Source organism: Schistocerca piceifrons, chromosome 5, assembly GCF_021461385.2.
Source record: "Schistocerca piceifrons isolate TAMUIC-IGC-003096 chromosome 5, iqSchPice1.1, whole genome shotgun sequence".
NCBI classification, from domain to species: Eukaryota; Metazoa; Arthropoda; class Insecta; order Orthoptera; family Acrididae; genus Schistocerca; species Schistocerca piceifrons.
The window spans coordinates 496,417,760-496,432,657 of NC_060142.1; the positions used below are offsets into that span (position 1 = coordinate 496,417,760).

Sequence of the window (14,898 nt, forward strand, 5' to 3'; positions counted from 1 at the left end):
CTCGGTCGCACACTTCAGGGGCAGCATGGAAGCTCCTGCAGCGTTTTCAATTGAAAGTGTTTAGTCACCTACCATGCAACCCACACTTGACCCTCTCTGATTTTAATCCCTCCTCAAACGAGCCGCTGACTATGAACAACACATTTTGGCACACATAATAAACTGCCCATCAGGGTAGAGAACCGACAGAGAGTACAGGCGGCTGCCTTCTGTGACGAGGGTGTAAGAGGTCCATTATTAAGGAATTTACTGCTAGCGCACTCGAGCAGATGTAATTTCGATGGATTGCTCACGCGCTGTCTGCGATATGTAAGGTATAAGAGAATCTCAGACCAAAGAACAGTGTTGGCTGCAGTAGGAACTGTGTAGCAGTTGTAGTAGTAATAGCGAGCAGTCGTGTGTATCGAGTTGGCTGGGCCGGTCGTGGGGAGCGATGGCGGTGCCTGAGCGATGTAGTATAAGGTGAAAGCAGCCTCGCGCATATATACTATTGCTATATCAAGTCCCATGTTAATGTCTTAAAAAATCTCTTAATAGTAATCTTTCTTATAAAAATTAACTTTTGACAATCATTCATCTCAATTTAAAGATTTTACTAATTTCTCCAGTCCATGATCATCCCGATTATTGTAAAGAAAATCAATTGTTTCTTTTTATACATGACAAAACCATCGGCCAGCATTGCACTGAGCTGTGCCAGGAAAAATTCTTATAGGAGCAGATATATACGCGTTATCTGGCGACCTTATTGAGGTAAGAATTTTCAATTTATTCAGAATGATTTTTCAGGGCCATGACGCAGCGTTGCTGGCGTCCAAATTTACCAGTTTAAATTCACAATCAATTATTGAAAGGTTATAAGTGAGCCACAATTTTATTGAGAGATTAGTCACATTGTGTTATTGGTAGGTTGCGGAATTTTTTATTGAGAGGTTACGCTGAATGTGAATGATATAAACAGTTATATTTTTACTGTTGGGAGGTTTCGGAATTTTTCTGTTAGGAGGTTACAAGGGTATTGGAAATTTGGTACAGTACTGACAAGGGAACCTCCCCATCGCACCCCCCTCAGATTTAGTTATAAGTTGGCACTGTGGATAGGCCTTGAAAAACTGAACACAGATCAATCGCGAAAACAGGAAGAAGTTGGGTGGAACTATGAAAAAATTAAGCAAAATATACAAACTGAGTCGTCCATGAGCATGATATAAAACAAATAGGATAATTTCCGGTTAGGAGCGCTCTGGTCCCGTGGTTAGCGTGAGCAGCTGCGAAACGAGAGGACCTTGGTTCAAGTCTTCCCTCGAGTGAAAAGTTTAATTTTTTATTTTCAGACAATTATTATCTGTCCGTCAGTCCGTCCGATGCGAGGTAACTGCGCCGTAGTATGGGGACGCTACACCTAAACAAACATCGAAACACATGACTGTGAAACTGTTGCATTCATTTGTTGCAGTTTATGTGACAAACTCTTATGTTTTCATCACTTTTTTGGGAGTGATTATCACATCCACAAGAAAATCTAAATCGGGCAAGGTAGAAGAATCTTTTTACCCATTCACCAAGTGTACAAGTTAGGTGGGTCGACAACATATTCCTGTCATGTGACGCACATGCCGTCACCAGTGTCGTATAGAATATATCAGACGTGTTTTCCTGTGGAGGAATCGGTTGACCTATGACCTTGCGATCAAATGTTTTCGGTTCCCCTTGGAGAGGAACGTCCTTTCGTCTACTAATCGCACGGTTTTTCGGTGCGGTCGCAAAACACAGACGCTAAACTTATTACAGTGAACAGAGACGTCAATGAACGAACGGACAGATCATAACTTTGCGAAAATAAAGAAAGTAAACTTTTCACTCGAGGGAATACTTGAACCAAGGACCTTTCGTTCCGTAGCAGCTGACGCTAACCACGGGACCACGGGCGCTCCTGAGCTCGCGTTCTCCTTGATATTACGTATATTGCCCATGGACTACTCAGTTTGTATATTTTGATTATTTTTTTCATAGTTCCACACAACTTCTTCCTGTTTTCTCGATTGATCTGTGTTCAGTTTTTCAAGGCCTATCCACTGTGCCAACTTATAACTAAATCTAAGGGGGGTGCGATGGGGAGGTTCCCTTGTGAGACTGACCGAGATAGGTGGCACAGTGGTTAGCACAATGGACTCACTTTGGGGAGGATGGCGGTTCAAAGCAGCGTCCGGGCATCCTGATGCAGGTTTTCCGTAATTTTCCTAAATCGCTTCCGGCAAATGCCGAGATAGTTGTAAGGACACAGCCGACTTCCTTCTCTAATCCGATGGGAGCGATGAAATAGTTGCTTGGTCCCCTCCCCCAAATCAACCGACCAACTACTACGACAGATGTCTCAGTGCGGCGACTATTTAGAGAAGTAACTGGAAGGTGTTGCAGACTGTTGCAAATAAAACATTTTTGGTTTTCACTGTGGTTTCCATTTCGTGACCGATCGGTCCTTACTTTCCAAATAGCTCTCGTATATAAGACGCCTAGCGTTGCTGTAAAGGATCACCAAAATTTTTGTCTCTAACAAATATTATTCTCCATGGCGTGACCTATTGCCCCTGGCAGTTTGTCGCAAAGGTTTTGAAACACCCTATATATTCTAGGATGCTGAAATAGATAAACCTCCCAATACCAGCAGCATCTTGCTAAGTTGATGGGTGTGCTTTGTGTTACAGGAGGGAGCGCCAGCCGCCATGTCCTCGGAGCTGAGCGGCTTCCTGGAGGTGAAGGTGCCATCGCGCGTCCGCAAGAGGGGGCTCACTCCTTGGAAGGTACTGGAAAGTAGACTATAAGACTGGTGAAGATAGTAATACTGGGGGTAGATTGTAAGACTTTGGTAGACTATAGACTGGGGGAAAGATAGTAAGATGGGTAGATGGATAGACAGGGTAGATAATAAGACTGGTATATAGAGCTGACGAGAGAGAGTACGTTGACAGTAGAACATAATTTGATCATCTTCCATTGATCACATTCACAATAAAAGTTATGGAACAAGCTACACTTACAGTCTGCTTTAGTGTATGAAAAATACGAGGGTAAGTCAATTATTATCCGCAAAGTAGTTATAAAATTGTATTGTAATCAAATAGGAAACTTAAAAGAACATCATTTTTCGACATAGTCTCCTTGCGTTTCAACTCACTTGGTCCATCGTTGTATAAGCTTCCTGATGCCCTCGTAAAAGAAGATTCTCGGTTGAGCTGCTTCTTTCATTGCTTCGTTCGATGCAAATCGACGGCCCCTTAATGCCTGTTTGAGTGAACCAAATAAGTGATAGTCAAAAGGAGCAAAATCGGGACTATATGGAGGGTACTTCAAATTTGAGTTTCTGGAGCGTTTTCAGCTGTGTGGGCAGCAGTATGCGGACGGGCATTGTCGTACAACAACACACCTTTTGACAGCAGTCCTCGGCGTTTGCTTCGAATTGCAGGCTTTAGCCTGGTAGTAAGCATGTCACTCTAACGTACACTGTTTATTGTTGAGCCCCTTTCCCCTTAATGTTCCAGTACTGGACGTTGTGCGTCCCAAAAAACCGTAAGCATAAGTTTTCCTGCGGACGGTTGGAGCTTGAACTTTTTCTTGCACGAGGAATTTGGATGTTTCCATTCCATACTCTGCCGTTTACTCTCTGGCTCGTAATTCGTCACCAGTAACGATTCTGTCTAAGAAGTTGTCCCCTTCGTTACCATAGCGATCCAAATGTTTTTTGCAGATGTCCAAGCGCGTTTGTTTATACAACTGCGTGAGTTGTTTTGGGACCCATCTTCCACAGACTTTATGAAACCCAAGTCTGTTGTGGATGATTTCGTAGGCAGAACCGTATCTAATTTTCAGACGATGTGCCACTTCGTCAATAGTTAATCGTCTGTCCAAGAAAATTATTTCACGTGAACGGTCAATGGTTTCTTCATTTGTGGCGGTTAACGGTCGTCCGACTGCTTCATGGTGCGTCGGAATTTTTCAATCCATTCGTAGACACTGTTTTGGTAAAACACTGTTTCCGTACTGTACCGAAAGTCTTCGATAAATTTCGGCCCTTGGTACGTCTTCTGACCACAAAAAACGGACCACTGAACGTTGCTCTTCTTTTGTGCAAATAGACAGCGGAGCAGCCGTGATTAACAGCACAGCAGCGATAACGAAACTAAACTAGCAGCTTGAAAATTGCAAAGATATAACAAGAAATAAACAAAGCATGCGTCATCAACGTAAAACGACAGTACTACAAAAATAAACAAAAATATAACTAAATTGCGGATAATAATTGACTTACCCTCGTAATTTTTATCAGTTTATTTTCATTTAGTGAATCCCATGTATGAAACAGCTTCAGACGTCTGATTATTTGATAATGAGATAATGTGTTAAATAATTGACGCTATGCATGTTAGCGGGAAATAGTTTCGGGAAGGTTTGAAACTATGCGTAAAGTTTGTTGGAAGTTACTACGTGATCTCAGTACCAGACGCTGGATAAGTATAGTCTGAGAAATTTGCGCTACTTCAAGACAAAGTTTTTGAACTACGCGTCGTATAGTGATAAAATTTTGCAGATACATTCAGTATACGTGTATACAGCCTGAAAAATTGGTTACTAATAGGGTGTGTAGTAAAGAACTAACAAACTGAAAGGTCATGTCTGATGCTAAAATTTTACTGCCTGAACCGCGAAAATGTAAAAAGCAATAAACTTTTTCCCTTTCAGCATTTTGTAGGGGTGAAAGTGAGAGAAATTTTCATAAAGATTGGAAATTATGTGTAAAGTTTCCTGCAGTACGCTAAATGATGTCATTTACGATGAATATAGTCTCAGTAATTTACACGGCGTGATTTACGCTGCCCCAAGAGATAGAAACAGTTTCTGTCTGTAATACTTTACTTCCTGAGTTCAACGTTTAACACGAGATTATGCCTTGTAATGAGTAGATTATGAAATATTGTAATTCTTAAATTGTTGCTATTACTGCTATCATTTCATATTTCCACCACCTGTCAGTATTTCACAGATATGTGAGTTGTTTAAAGGACACCCCCCCTCCCTACATTGGTAGGATAAGTTAGAGGTTGCATCTAGTGGCAACAGCTAGTAAAACCAGAACAGTGTCTACTGTTGATTACACGCTACTTCTTAACTGTCTCTCAAGGAGACTGTTACTGAATCAGCGTAAGTTGATCCCTGACAATTGCAGTTTGCTGGGTGCGGCAGCTTCGCTGACCTACTTCAGCGAATAACGTAATGCTATTTTGTAGTTTTGTCATAGCTCTTGAGATGGCTACTGTTTCCGCCTGCAGCTGTTAGCGCTACGCAGTTGAAAGCTGGCAACAGTGCTGCAAGATGACGGGCACCTTCTTACGCAGTCTCTATTATAGCTCGCATTTTGGCATGCTCTGCTGCGTGCACTTGTTACCGTTACCATTGCGAGTTTCGCGTTAGCTTTATGCCTATCAGCACCCTAGAAGAAAAAATTAGTCACCCACAGGAGATATGCTAAAATCGTAGGCTGCCACCTTTGGCTTTGGTAGTGGCCTGAGTTTGGCGAGGCAGTAAGTCTAAAAAGTTTCTTCAGGAATGCCTTGCACAGCTGACTAGATCGCATACAGATATCAAATTTTGGGATGCTGATTGCTAAGTTTCACTTGCTGTTCCATATGTTTCCAGATATTCTCTTTGGGATTAATATCAGATGATTTAGCGGGCCAGTCGAGATTCAATGGACTGCCCATGTCTTCGACAAAGCAGAAACATATACTTGCTGCTCAGAACACCGCCTTTGTTTTTGGAAGATGACAGTGTCTGCAGAATACTCACCGTGGAAACGTGGAAGAAAGGGCAACATTTCGCCACCGAGAATGTTGAAATAAATACCTTAGTTCGTCAGCCTCACTGCGCTGTTTCCATACAAGCAACTGGCACGAGCATACCGCTTCGTCGAAACAATTTCGTAAGCATTGAAGAATCAGATGACTCTCTGCTACTAGGTCTACAGTGTTCCAAAGCGACCAGTGCGCTTCTGTTTCTGGGTGGCTAACACAGGGTGTTTAAAATGTTCAGATGTGTGTGAAATCTTATGAGACTTAACTGCTAAGGTCATCAGTCCCTAAGCTTACACACTACTGAACCTAAATTATCCTAAGGACAAACACACGCACCCATGCCCGAGGGAGGACTCGAACCTCCGCCGGGACCAGCCATACAGCAGGGTGTTTATAAACTAGTTATACAAAAGTAACTTTCAGTTGTGAAAAAGGAAACTAACTTACAGAAATGTTTGATTCGGCACTGAGAGCAGTATATCTTAGTTTTATTTATAAATGTTCAGTGTGGCTATCTTTTGTAACACGACAAATGTTTGACTGGCCGACCTGACCCGGCGTCATATATGACACACAGCCAGTTTCGCTGTAACGATTGCACCAGTTAATAACAGTTAGTCTTTGAGGTGGTCGCTTGCGATATTTAGTCCTCGACTACCTCGGAACTGTGGTAGCGGATTTGGATTCATAAAACCAGACTGTGTACCATTATACGAGGGGCGTTTGAAAAGTCCGTGCAAAGTCCGAGAGACGGCTCCACAGGCGCGTATCTAGGTCATGTTTAGTTAGTAGCATCTTTGGAAAGAACGCACACCAAGTTTCAGCAATATTGGTGTATTTCTTTGTGTTTGGCACTCGTGTGAATCAAGGATGTCAAGAGATTGTCAAAAAAATGGACGAAAAAGAATTCCGTGTGGTGATTAAACATTACTTTATGAACGGCAAAAAGCCTCAGGAGACTAAAGAGAAGCTTGATAAACATTATGGAGACTGTGCACCTTCGATTAGAACAGATTAGAAGTGGTTTTAAAATTTTCGGAGTGGCCATATGGGCACAAGTGATGCTGAGCGTTCTGGACGCCCTGTGGAGGTTACGATTCCAAATATCATTGATAAAATCCGTGATATTGTGATGGATGGTAGAAGAGTTAAGGTGCGTGAGATTGCTAGTGCTGTGGGCACCTCGAATGAACGGGTACATAATATTTTGCACAAACATTTGGACATGAGAAAGCTATCCGCAAGACGGGTTCCGCGATTGCTCATGCTTGACCAAAAACGGAATCGTGTGAAGTGTTGCAAGGATGGATTGCAGCTGTTCAGGAAGAATCCGCAAGACTCTAAGCGTCCTTTGGTCACTGTGGATGAAACATGGATACATTACTATACTCCAGAGACCAAACAACAATCTAAACAATGGGTTACCAAGGGAGAATCTGCACCAAAAAAGGTGAAGACCATTCGTTCGGCCGGAAAGGTTACGGCGACTGTCTTTTGGGATTCGCAAGGGATAATCTTCATAGACTATCTGGAAAAGGGTAAAACTATTACAGGTGCATATAATTCATCGTTATTGGACCATTTGAAAACAGAGGTGCAAGAACAACACCGGCGATTGGACCGCAACAGGTCCTTTTCCATCACGACAATGCACCAGCACACATCTCAGCAGTTGTGGTCGCAAAATTATTGGAAATAGGATTCCAAATCGTTTCACATCCTCCCCCTATTCTCCAGACTTGGCTCCCTCGAACTACTATTAGTTCCCCAATTTGAAGAAATGGCTGGCGGGCCAAAGATGTTACTCAAACGAGGAGGTGATTGCAGCAACTAATAGCTATTTTGCAGACTTGGACAATTCCTATTATTCGGAAGGGATCAACAAATTAGAACAGCGCTGGACGAAGTGTATGTCTAAAAGGAGACTATGTTGAAAAATAAAAAAGGCTTACTCCAAACACGTAAGTAGTTTTTATTTTTGCACGGACTTTTCAAACGCCCCCTCGTACGACCCCATGATAACTGTTTGAATAAACTCACTCATGCATGTCACCTAGCGGGAAAGTTGGAAACTAATAGTGTTAGGCAGGAATAGAACTTGAAGACGTACTGTATTCAATACTGTATTAAACATTTCTGTAAACTGTTTACCTTTTTCTCGGTTAAAGGTTACTTTTGTACAGATAATTTGTAAATACACTTATTGTCAAGCGTAGAATTAACTTGCGCTGCCTTATTATTACGAGGGGTCAGTGTGAAGTTCTTTACTGGCACACGATACTGAAACAGAATTTTACGATAAATCGGTTTTCAAATGATCACACCTTCTGTATCAGTGGTATTAAACATCAACATGCTATAAGGATGTTACCATTTCTAGCCCTGGGAGGGCTGTTGCAGAGATAATCTGCCCATCGGCCAACTGCACTGCGATCAACAGCGTCATTCCCGTGCACCTTCTTCAGTGTCTTGTGAATTTTTGTCACTGTCTCGTTCTCACAACTATCTCGTTCTCACAACAAAGGAACACTCCAACAGCTCGTTGCTTCAGACGAACCTCAAGTGCAGCAACCATCTTGACGAAGTGACACGACAGCGCGACTTGAGGAAACAGGTTGAACTAAATTTGGCCGGCCGAAGTGGCCGAGGGGTTCTAGGCGCTACAGTCTGGAACCGCGCGACCACTACGGTCGCAGGTTCGAATCCTGCCTCGGGCATGGATGTGTGTGATGTCCTTAGGTTGGTTAGGTTTAAGGAGTTCTAAGTTCTAGGTGACTGATGACCTCAGAAGTAAAGTCCCATAGTGTTCAGAGCCATTTGAACTAAATTTGAATTCAAAGGGGAAGATGTTGCTATGGCTTCCGTGAATAGCAAAGATGCAGAAAAAAAGTTAGATTTTTCAACACATGTTGCGCATTTGTTTTTGAGTGAATCTCGTGTATACGAGGCAAGGATAAGAGAGTTTAGAGTGCGTAAAGAGGCGCGTAGTAATTTTCCACCCGCCTCTTGGTGCATAGACTAAGGGAACTGGACAAAAAGTAGCTGATGTTCCTACGAAATACCCTCCGCCATTCACTGTGGCCTGCTGAGAATACACGCAGGTGAAGGTGCCCCGCAAGCTGGGAGCGAGCTCCGCCTGGGTGGTGAGCAGGTTTGTATCGACTGACCAGCTGCCAGCGGAATGTGTGGCCGAGGTCAGTCGCCGTCCGCTTCGGTTCGGAGATACGTCCGATCCACAGGCGCGCGTGTTATTGGCAGCGCCTGCTCAGCCACACGGCATCTGGCGGCGCGCCCGTGTATCTCCCTATCCGGGGCAGGATGCCCATCTACTGATGGAAAAATGCCGCACTGCAGTTGCGCTGGGTACTGACAAGTACATATACTTTACATTTTACCGCCACTAACATGCACTCTGCTGTGCTCCGGAACATTACCCGGATACTTACCGTGTCCCTGTACTACAAGGCGCATCTGAAAAAACTTCGGAGGAAGACGTCGTGAAACGAAGAAACCGAACATAGCTTCACGTTGTTAACAATTCCAGCTATCCTTGCCCAACTGCTACTACAGTGCTGTTTATGTCATAAATTAAAATATTCATTATTCTTCTTTTGCAGTTGGATTTTATAGGCCTACTTAGAAACCTAACATTACCTGAATATTATTTATTCCAATCTTCCATTAGTCCACCTCCTCCTCCCTCTGTCCATTTTCTCCGTCCCTCTCGTTGTCTGTCCATTTCTTCGTCCTCCCTTCTCTCCACGTTATCACACTCACCCCAATAGCAGTCTGCTGACTTCCCTGCAGTATTTCTTTTCTGCTTGTAAATACAATGTATACCAAATTAGATTGAAATCTTTCCAGGAGTACAGGATAAGCTTCTTACTCTAAGGTATGCTCGCATACACTTATGTCAAATATATTATGTCAAATATACTTCTTACATATTTCACAGGTATTTGTACACATATTTCACGTGTATAACGAATTTCACCCTGCAGTTTCATTTTCACGCAGCTTAATGTTTATGACGATGTATCTCCTGAACTATGTGCTGTACAATCATATAATTTTTGCAGCTACACCAGTGGTGTATATATGCCTACCGTCTGCGAAATATTTTGTGAACAGAGTTAGTAGCAACGAAGTAATAAATTAAAACGTCATGCATGATGCGGCAGTTTTTTCTCGCATCTTAGTATTTGACGTCATATCTCCGTAACTCTGTGTCGTACAATGATGCAATTTTTCTGGTACATTGACTGGAATATGTGAATACTGTCTGGAAAAGTGCCAAGTATACAATCAGTAGCAAAAAAGTAATAAATTAAAACGTCATGCAACATGTGCCAGTCTTAATGTGTGAACATTGAAAATGTAGTAAGAGGTAAAATTCTTCCCTTTCATCATTTTGTGGGATTAGTCAGCGAAAAAAAGTTTCCTAAAGGTTTCAAATTATTGGTAAAGTTGGAAATATCCAAGTTCTCTCGTTCTCAAATACTGCATGTGTAAAGCACGTGTATTCTGGCGTCGCCGGCCACACTGCTTTTTCACCCCCACCCCTTTGATAGATGGGTGGTTCTTACCACAACAGTGATTGTTTCCAGACACTAAATCAGGAGATGATATTGAACCAACATACATCCATATATTTTTATACTTCGTATGGATTTGTTTATTAACGCTACATGCTTCACCTATTTTCAACAAACACACATGAAAAATTTTGCGTCACCTCCGTTCCGAGAGTTCCGAAATCTGTACGGATAATTGGAATAGACATCAACATAAACATCATTTCTGCCCTTTTTATAGCTCATGAAAACCACACATTGCATGTTGTACCACCATACAGCGAGACCTTCAGAGGTGGTGGTCCAGATTGCTGTACACACCTGTACCCCTAATAGCCAGTAGCACGTCCTCTTGCATTGATGCATACCTCTGTTCGTCGTGGCATACTGTCCACAAGTTCATCAAGGCACTGTTGGTCCAGATTGTCCCACTCCGCCTATTCGGCGTAGATCCCTAAGAGTGGTTGGTGGGTCACATCGTCCATAAACAGCCCTTTTCAATCTATCCCAGGCGTGCCGATAGGGTTCATGTCTGGAGAACATGCTGGCTACTCTAGTCGAGCGATGTCGTTATCCTGAAGGAAGTCATTCGCAAGATGTGCACGATCGGGGCGCGAATGCCCATGAAGACGAATGCCTCGCCAATATGCTGCCGATAAGGTTGCACTATTGGTCGCAGGATGGCATTCACGTATCGCACAGCCGTTACGGCGCCTTCCATGACCGCCAGCGGCGTACGTCGGTCCCACATAATGCCACCCCAAAAACATCAGGGAACCTCCACCTTGCTGCACTCGCTGGACAGTGTGTCTAAGGCGTTCAGCGTGACCAGGTTGCCTCCAAACACGTCTCCGACGATTGTCTTGTTGAAGGAATATGCGACACTCGTTGGTGAAGAGAGTTCATCCGGCTTGTTATTGGGCCCATCTGTACCGCGCTGCATGGTGTCGTGGTTGCAAAGAGGGGCTTCGCCATGGACGTCGGGAGTGAAGTTGCACATCTTGCAGCCCATTGCGCACGACGTCCTGTGGCTGCACGAAGACCATTATTCCATATTGTGGCGTTGCTGTCAGGGTTCCTCCGAGCCATAATCTGTACGTAGCGGTAATCTACTGCAGTAGTAGCCCTTGGGCGGCCTGAGCGAGGCATGTCTTCGACAGTTCCTGTCTCTCTGTATCTCCTCCATGTCCGAACAACATCTCTTTGGTTCACTCCGAGACGCCTGGGTACTTCCCTTATTGAGAGCCCTTCCTGGTACAAAGTAACAATGCGGACGCGATCTATCCGTGGTATTAGTCGTCTAGGCATGGTCGAACTACAGACAACACGAACCGTGTACCTCTTTCCTGGTGGATGACTGGAACTGATCGGCTGTCGGACCCCCTCCGTCTAATAGACGCTGCTCATGCATGGTTGTTTACATCTTTGGGCGGGTTTAGTGACATCTCTGAACAGTCAAAGGGGCTGTGTCTGTGATACAATATCCACAGTCAACGTCTGCCATCAGGAGTTCTGGGAAATGGGGTGATGCAAAACCTTTTTTCATGTGTGTATTTAGCCACCTATTATCTTAGTAATTATTTGCTCTACCAAGGATTTTCTTTTGGGGGAAAAAATTGAGGTTAGGGTTTGGCGTTCCGTCGATGATGGTGTCAGTAGAACGGAGAACAAACTCACATCACTAAGGAAATTGGCTGTATCCATTCCAGAGTAACCCTTCAGTCATTTTCCTTATGCAATATGGAGAAGGAATGGAAAAGCAAAATCTGGATGGTCGGACGGGGATTTGAACCTAGTTCCATTCCAGTACGAGTAATGTGTCTCACCACTGCACCGCATCTCACAGTATCTTTTTAGTTGTTAGCTTCAGATATGCCGAAATGCGTAGCAGCACATTTAGGTTAAGTCATTATTTCTGTTATAAGGAGCTATCAATTGAATGAAATCGAGACAGGTGGAAGGAAGTGAGTGAACTGTTTATTATTTCAAAAGTAATCGCCATAACTGTTAAATACACTGACCGGCACGAGAAACGAAACACTTCTATTTCTTACAAAAACTGAAATTTATTTTAAATTTATGACACTAATCCACTATCTTATGATGGAATATTGTGGTACGGTCCCATCTAAGTGTCCAGCAATGAAATAAGAAAGACGATTATAAACAGATTTAACAAAGGAAATTTTGAGTAATCCCATCAAAATAATGCATGTCAGTTTTGATGTTACTTCACACCACAGATCTCCGCAACGATTGATGATGATTGGTTTATGGGGCGCTCAACTGCGCGGTCATCAGCGCCCATACAATGTACCAATTTTTTCACAGTTCAATTTTTTTACACAGTCCAATATTGTTGCTGTCACGACTTATTATTATTATTATTATCATTATTATTAAATGTCGAAGACAACAGAAACACCCTGTTCCCGGGCAGAGAAAATCTCCAACCTGCCCGGGAATCGAACCTGGAACCCCGTGATCCAGATGCAGCAACGCCAGCTACTAGACCACGAGCTGCGGACGAAACGATTGAGGAGACCTCTGTTCGCACAATCAAAAGCGTGTATCCCCACCTCTTGCACCAGTGGCAGCATTCTACCTTTCAGGCATGTTCCTGATTAATGTGGTAATGTCCTGTTGATGAATCATATCCAATTCTTCCAGGAGGGCGTTCCGCTGGTCCTGTAGGGTCTCTAGATAGTGCTGACAGGCTCTTCTCCCCAGCCGGTCCCAAACATGCTGAATAGGATTCAAATCGGGGCTTCAAGCAGGCCAACCTATAGCATGAATCCTTGCTCATCCAAGAGCTCTTGCACAGTTCTCGCAATATGTGGGCGTGCATTGCCGTGCAATATTGTAAAATCAACAACAATAAATGGAGCAGAAGGATTTCCTCCAGATACCGATGAGCGGTAAGGCTCCCACGCTCGACGAAGACCACATCCGTCCTTCAAGCTGTATTTATTCCTGTCCAGTACTACATCTACAACTATACTCTGCAAACAACCTTGAGGTGCACTGCAGGGCGTACATTTCACTGTACCAACTATTAGATTTTCTTCCTGTTCCACTCACGTATTGAGCGCTGGCAGAGCAACTGTTTGAATACCTCTGTGTGTGCAGTAATTATTGTAATCTTATCCTGACGATCCCTACGTGAGCAGTATATTCCTTGAGTAATCATTTAAACTTGGTTCTTGAAACTTTGTTAATAGACTTTCTCAGGATAGACGTAAACTACCTTCAATAATCTTCCAGTTCAGTTCCTTCAGTATCTGTGACACTCTGCCACGGATCAAACAAATCATGACCATTCGTGCTGGCCTTCTCTGTATACGTTCAATATCCCTTGTTAGCCCTATTTTGAACGGGCCCCCCACACACCTGAGCAATATTCTAGAACCGACACACGCGTGATTTGTAAGCAGTCTCCCTTCTAGACTGATTGCACTTCCCCGATATTCTACCAATAAACCGAAGCTTACAACCTGCTTTACTCCCATCTGAGACTACGTGATTATTCCATTGCATATCCCTAAAAAGTGTGACACACAGATATCTGTATGAGTTGACTAATTCCAATAGTGACTCATTGATGTTACAGTCGTAGGATACTAGGTTTTTTCGTTTTGTGAAGTGCACAATTTTACATTTCTGAACGTTCAAGCAAGTTGCCAGTCTTTGGACCGCTTCGAAATCTTATCAAGATCTGAGTATTTATGCAGCTTCTTTCAGACATTACTTTATCATGGATTACATAATTGCGTCATATGCAAGAACTCGAAGGTTCCTATTGGTATTGTCTGCGAGATCATTGATGTTCAACATGAACAGCAAGGGTCCCAACACACTTCTCAGGGGCACACCTGAAGTTACGTCCACATCTGACGATGACTCTCAATCCGAGATAACATGCCTCGCCCTCCCTACCAAAAAGCCCAGTTAGAGTGATCTACGATAGATTATAGTTAGAAGAGGGGATAACTCAGCCACAAATTCAGGGTAGAAACAGATAGTACAAGTGTAATATCTACCTAGAAAATTCTGGCGTATTCTACGATTTGCGCGAGACATCGCACGAACCTTACACATATTAATAATAATAATAATAATAATAATAATAATAGTCGTCAGGTTAGGGGTGCGATGATAATAAATGCAGTAGCGCAATTGGAAAGTCTAACTAATCGTCGTGTATCCTACAACTTAAGCGGAATGTTTTATCTTGCCTCCTTTATCGGACCTCAGTCCTTATAATACACTGTTTTAAGTGCATCTATACATATGTCTGCGCCAGAAGTTTCGCAGGCGTTGTCCGTGAAATTACGGTAATCGACTAATTAATACAGACACGCGCTCTTCATCTCAAAGTTATCTTGTTTTGTACACTCTGGCCTTCGACAAATAATTACATTCTCACTGATGACTAAATGCTGTTCTTTACATATTCCGTCGTCAAAATGTAACACCGC

The 14,898-nt window shown here is 43.1% G+C and overlaps 1 protein-coding gene across 1 annotated transcript in view; it reads left to right on the forward strand.

Moving 5' to 3' along the window:
* Window positions 1-14,898, forward strand: part of LOC124799107 — an 800,045-nt gene that overhangs the window by 722,603 nt on the left and 62,544 nt on the right. The window contains exon 5 of the mRNA XM_047262646.1: window positions 2,706-2,801. Coding sequence (XP_047118602.1) covers window positions 2,724-2,801 — 78 coding nt within the window. The 5' untranslated portion in view covers window positions 2,706-2,723. The remainder of the gene's footprint in view (window positions 1-2,705; window positions 2,802-14,898) is intronic.